We start from the raw sequence: 6,033 nt of genomic DNA, 5'->3' as shown, positions 1-6,033 counted from the left end.
CCTACATTACCCATATAGTGGAGAACGAATGGGAGAGTCATCCTGTTACTGTGGTCAGGTCTGCAGGTGACTATTTCAGGTTTCTGAGTGGCAACTTCAGCATATAGGAATCATCTGGCCCTGCTTAAAAGACTGGGTTAGGCCAAGATTCATGAATATGGCTCTGCTGCCAACTCAGTACAACCCGCTCCAGCTGTGGAAGGCTGGAGCTCAGTCTTGTTGTAAGGCCAAAGGGTTGCTGAATTGCCATGGGACACAACGACTTGTGAATCCAGCTGTGAGCTGGCTAGGAAGTTAGAGCAGATGTGAGAGCCCCGAACAGTGGTGTGTTTCCAGCCGCCGTACGCCAGCACTCTCAAACAAAAGCAGTGCTTTCCTGGTAGCCGGTATTCAAACATCCTTCTCAAAAAGATAAGATTTGCAAACGTCACTGGCAGGACTAACGCCAGATGTCAGATGCGGAGGTGGAAGTTTCTGAAATAAAGGCTAGCTGCTTTCTAATTTACGAGCGTGTTGCTTTATGACTGTGCATTAGAAGTTCAGCATGAACGAATGATAACTATTCCCTCCTGCAGCTCTTCTTCCTATTACTACTTAAAGCCTAATGTTGCAAAGTTCTGACATACTCCACGATGTAATGGAGTAAATCTCCATTCCAAGGAAAAGGTTATGAAAATACCAGTGTGGCAAGCTTAAATAACACAGTGCTTTGGATGTAGAAGCAAAATACTTTTTACGGACAACTATGACTTGTTTCTTTTCATCTGCACATTTGCACATGGGGAGGAAAAATAAAAAATGACCTAACAACTATCCCAGCAAAGTGAAATCACTTACAAATGTCAGCTGGCTGGAGGGGTTGCGCATCTGTGAGGGAGAAGAAGGAGAGGAAGTGGAACTTCACCTTCTTTAAACAGCGTCGTAGTTTATAAATGACAAAATGAGGTGTCTCTGGAAACTTCAGCAGCTGTGGTTTGTGCAACGTATGCTTAGTGAAGCATCATTTGGATGGAAACATGCGTAAAGTGCAGCGCTAAGGACCAAGCCTAGAGCAGGCTTTGCTTTCAAACAGGTGTTGGGTAGCGAAGTCAAGTCCAGGTTAAGAATAGCCCTAGCTGATCTGTCTCACCCCTTATTCTGCCCTGTGGTGGCAGCAGGAGATGCTATTTAGGGGAAGAGCACGTGAGCCTGGCTACTGTCTGTGGGCCTTTCCACTCGTCCACCCCCAGCATGCACAGCCCTTGGATTAGGGATGCTAGAGAGGATTTCTCTGCCTATTCCCTTTAGCAGCTGTTTGTGTACAGCTGTTTTCCATGAATTTGTCTAATCCTTTGAACCTGCTGCCTATCTCTGCAACCTCCTTTGGCAGCAAATGTCAAGTGTTTGCTACCTGGCAGGTGAAGAAGTATTTTCATGTGCTTTAAACTGATTTCCTGCTAGTTACAGTGAGTGCTCTCGGTTGTTGTGTCCTGGCACGCAACAGTTCCACCTTCACCTTATTGACTGCGTGTGGGACTGTAAACCTTGATCAAGTTCCCCTTCAGCCTTTCCTCTCTGCCTGGAGTCCCAGCTGTTTAGTCTTTCCTCCGCAGGCGGCTGCCTCAAGTCCCTTGATCGCTTTAGTTGCCCTTCTTTGATCTCCCTCATCTCTATCTCAGGAATTTTATAGTGAGGTTAGATGTGCACGCAGTGGTCAAGGTCTGGATTCACTGAGGTTTCATACGGTGCAAAATGATTCTGTCTGCTTGTTCTCCATCCCATTCATGAGGGTGTCCAGCACTCTGCTGGCTTCATCTGCCCTTGAGCTAGGCCTCTGCAGAAGGCTTTTGGTGAGAGACACAGGACTCATCAGTGGGTCAGTTGGCTTAGCTCTCCCTTCTTCTTAACCTTTATCTTTACACATCACAAATTCTTGATTCCTTTTCAATTCATGACCGCACAAAATGCAATTTTCCCTTGAGGCTTGTCTGTCTTTAATTACACCTATAAAAGTTCATTGTCTGGCTGAATTCCCCTCCAAGCAGTGTCTTCCTTTTATCTGGCTGTGGGTTTTGGCATGGCGGGGATGCAGAATGGCGGCTTTGCTCCACGAGGGCTCTGCAGTTGGATCCAGTTGAGGTCTAGCGCTTTGGCTGGGAGTGGAGCTGTTGTGCAGTTTCAATCTAGTGATGTAATTGATTGGAACAAATGCTGTTCTGGCTCCTTCTGAGCCAGTTATGAGGAACTCCTTGGGCTAGGCAGAGTGGAGGTTATTTCTGCCTTTCTAATCTTGCCTAGAAGTGGTCAGACTCATGGCTTCTGGGAAATGCTGAATGTTACTGGAGTTTCATCAGGTTTCATACCCAACTGTTTATTCTTCCCTTTGATCTTCTGCTTGGACTTGCTGCAGCTGATGTTGCAAGTCCAGGAAGGCTGGCTTGGTGCGTAGTTTCCCGTTTTTGATGTGCTTATTCTTATCCTGCGTTGTGAAGTTGTTCCCATGATGCATCTGAGCTGGGTGAGTGTGGACCCTGGAGGTCTGAAATGAGTGTGACTTCCAGCCCTTTATCTTGCTTGTGACAGCGTTAAGATAGCGACCCTGTCATCAACTGTCATGTGTACGCTGTGAACAGAGCTTTTTAGGATGGCACGGGCTGGAGAAGCTGACTTACACTGATTTAAGAACCCTTAATGTCTCACCAGATACGCGAGTGCCTCTGAAGAGGTGCCTTGTGTTTTGCCTTTGGTCTGTAGCAACTTGAGTGCGAGAGGGGGCTTGGTCTGAAAAGCACAAGAGTACATCGCAGAAGGACGATGGTCCCACCTCCCATCCATGCCGGTGTGAGGAGTCCTCCCCTCGCACCTCAGCCCTTTGTGAACATACAGTGACTTGTTCTGGTATAAGGCTGCTGTTTCCACTTGTTTTATTTCTGTATATATTGCTGTCCAGCCAAAGCATCTTTATTTCAGACACTGATACTAAAATTCAGGCCACCCCAAGACAAGCTGGACAGCTGCTAAGCGACTCTTGGTTGCCTTTATTGCACGATGGCAGCGTGTCTGCTGCATGCTGTCATGTTCTGGTTGTGTCTTTTCATGCCACAAAGCAGCAACGCTGCTTGCCATAAATAACTCCGGTCTAAGCCAGCCCAGGTGCAGTCAGCTGTGACTGCTGGGGGAAAGCAGTGTGCATGTGTGAGGTTACATCACAGCTGTTGTCATTTTTATTTGGCTAAAAATTTACACTGGTACCTAAAAATGTCAGTGACTAGGTGTGTTTTCTGAAGGCTGCTTTGTTGTTTGCAGCTATCTAGCTTGGTTCCTCCTGTCACCTTGCCTTTAAAAAACTGGAAAGAGCTAATCGGCTACTTGCTGGATGACAAAAGAACATTACTGGGTAAAGGACGGGGCAGCCTGCTCAGGAGGAGACAGTTGTTACCCCCCTGGGAGCCTGCAGCCTGGCCTCAGCTTAATGAAACAGCTTTAGTGCAGCAGACAGCTTTTAGTCTCTTAAACCCTCTCCGATCCGCTTTTGAACAGCTCCTCAAAGCAATATGAATTCTGATCTCTGCTGGCAAAGATTTACCAATTAATTTGATTCAACTTTTAGTTCATTTAAGAAATTGAATCTTTTTTCCCCCCCCCCCCCCCCTCCTGCAGGAGCAACAATGGATTGGCCCCAACAAATACGTAGCAGGTGCTGGGAGAAGACATCCTATCTGAAATGGAGGTGATCGAGGGAGCTGAACGCTGACTACACCAACATGGGCTTGCGACTGTTGGCTTGTCTTTTTCATTTGCCTACTGCAGTGATCTACGGGTCCCTGTCACTGTTTGTTTCCATTTTGCACAACGTATTCCTCCTGTACTACGTGGACACCTTTGTCTCTGTTTACAAGATTGATAAACTGTCCTTTTGGATAGGAGAGGTTAGTCTTTTCTATAGATTTCTGCCCTATTAAGTAAGAAATTCTGAAATCAAGATGTTCCTTGCTAGAAGTGTAAAGAGTGTTAGTTATAATAGCAGTGTTCCCCTTTGGAGAGGGAGCAAGGGAGCCTTCTGAGTGCTAGCTTGGGCTTTTCAGTTTTCCCCACTTACATAAACAGAGAACAAGCTGGGATAGGAAACCCAGAGACTTTGTTCTTAAGGCTGCCTTTTCTCTGGGGACGTTGGGGTGTTTCACAAGCAGGGAAAACCACTGGCCTCGCTGTGTTAATCTGGCAGTTGCCCCAGACAGAGGAATCATACAGTGGTGATGGGGTGGGGAAGGTGCGCTGGGACGGTTCCTGCTGGTTGTTCACTGCGCCAGCTCAGCGCTGCTTGCTTCAGTAACAGAACTGAGTCTTTGCAGGAGCTGTCTCTATGGTTTGTTTCACTGTCCTGTTGTCTTTTCTAGACAGTGTTTCTGATCTGGAACAGCCTCAATGACCCTCTGTTTGGCTGGCTGAGTGACCGGGTGTTCCTTAGCACACAGCAGTAAGTTAAGTTCCACTTCCAGCAGAGGCTGGGAAGTTGTTTAGTCTCTGGGGGAGATGATGTGAAGTTGGCAGCTTTAAAATGATGGCGTGGGAATGGTTTCTGGGGCAGGGAACTCGTAAATACCTACTTTTCCTGGCATCTTTGAAGTTCAGTGCTCTTTGCATGTTATTTCAGTATCTGGCTGTATAGAGGAAGTCACACACCTATCAGGTAGATGTGACCCTAACCCTAAACAAGTGTTACAGAACCTAAAATACGGGCATCTAAAATCTGAAGCCCCTGCTATATAAGCAAGCCTCTTGGGGTGTTGGAGAGTGTCTGTACATGGTTTGGGAGACACAGTGGGGAAAGGACAATTATTGCCACCTGGAATGCCTCAGACCAGTTGTTCCCAAATGCCCTGGATCGTGGACCACTGTTGGCCATTAGCATTTCTCATGTATTTATGTCAAGCTTTTAATGAAAATCATGGTGTGGCTTCCTGCAGCTAGTAAAATCTTGAAGTGCTCATTGAAATAATTTGCATTGTGCAAAGTGCAGACAGTGCAGCACTATTGGGGAGAGACTTGCTCTGGAGAAAAAAGTCCCTTTTCATGCTTTTTGGCCTTCTTAAACCCGTATTTTCAGTGTATTCACATATTAGCTGAGAATATATCTGATGTGGGTGCTTGTTGCATGAGCAAAAGCTATATTTGTGTCTAGGCCGCTTACACTACTTCTTGGAGAGGGAGAATACATGGTCATGCAGGGTTTTGTCCAGGTGTCTAAAGTTTTTGTCTTCTCTTACAGGCCAGGAGCAGAGATTTCCTCCCCAGAAGTAGTTCTGAAGAGGCTCAGAGCACTAAGCCACAATGGCCCCCTCTTTGCCATCTCTTTCCTGGCTTTCTGGGTTGTCTGGGCTCATCCTGGTTTGCAGTTCCTTCTTTGCCTTTGCATGTATGACAGCTTTCTCACCATGGTCGACCTCAATCACAACGCCTTGCTTGCAGACCTGGCTGTTTCAGCAAAAGACAGGACTAGCCTCAACTTCTACTGCTCCCTCTTCAGTGCCATAGGCTCCCTCTCTGTCTTCATGTCCTACGCAGTGTGGAACAAAGAGAACTTCTTTTCCTTTCGCATATTTTGCGTCGTGCTGGCCCTCTGCTCCATCGTTGGCTTTACCCTGTCCACACAGCTGCTCCGCCAGCGGTTTGAGGCTGATGGGAAAGCGAAATGGGACCAAGAATCAACCCTAAAAGAGTAAGTGTCACCAATTCTGTGGCAGGAACAAAGGCCTGGCATAGATCTGTAGAGTCCTTTTATGTGCTGCAGCAAACTAAATATGTGGGAAGATCCAGGACGAGGCAAATTCTTGTTTATCTACGGTTCTTGTTTGTTGATACAGTTCTCAGAATCGTCTCTGTCGCACTGGCGCCTAGTGCCCTCTGAAAATAGGACGAAACTATCTCGTGACACCCCTAGCCCAAACTGGAGGCAGAGCCCTGACCTGCTGTATGGCCATCCAGTGTTTGGACCATGAAATAAGTTAATATCTAGAGCATCCAGTGAGGCCTGTGAGTGGCAAAATGTCAGAA

The 6,033-nt window shown here is 46.9% G+C and overlaps 1 protein-coding gene across 1 annotated transcript in view; it reads left to right on the top strand.

The window, feature by feature from the left end:
- The first annotated feature begins 3,635 nt into the window (after positions 1–3,635).
- The window catches only part of TMEM180 (transmembrane protein 180), a 6,956-nt gene continuing 4,558 nt past the window's right edge, over positions 3,636–6,033 (top strand). The window contains exons 1-3 of the mRNA XM_009323235.1: positions 3,636–3,908; positions 4,377–4,456; positions 5,249–5,698. Of these exons, the coding sequence (XP_009321510.1) occupies positions 3,744–3,908; positions 4,377–4,456; positions 5,249–5,698 (695 nt within the window). The 5' untranslated portion in view covers positions 3,636–3,743. The remainder of the gene's footprint in view (positions 3,909–4,376; positions 4,457–5,248; positions 5,699–6,033) is intronic.

Source organism: Pygoscelis adeliae, unplaced genomic scaffold (genome assembly GCF_000699105.1).
Source record: "Pygoscelis adeliae isolate BGI_AS28 unplaced genomic scaffold, ASM69910v1 Scaffold294, whole genome shotgun sequence".
In the NCBI taxonomy this organism is placed as follows: Eukaryota; Metazoa; Chordata; class Aves; order Sphenisciformes; family Spheniscidae; genus Pygoscelis; species Pygoscelis adeliae.
The sequence above is the reverse complement of the archived record's forward strand: the minus strand, read 5'-3'. Positions and strand labels throughout refer to the sequence as shown.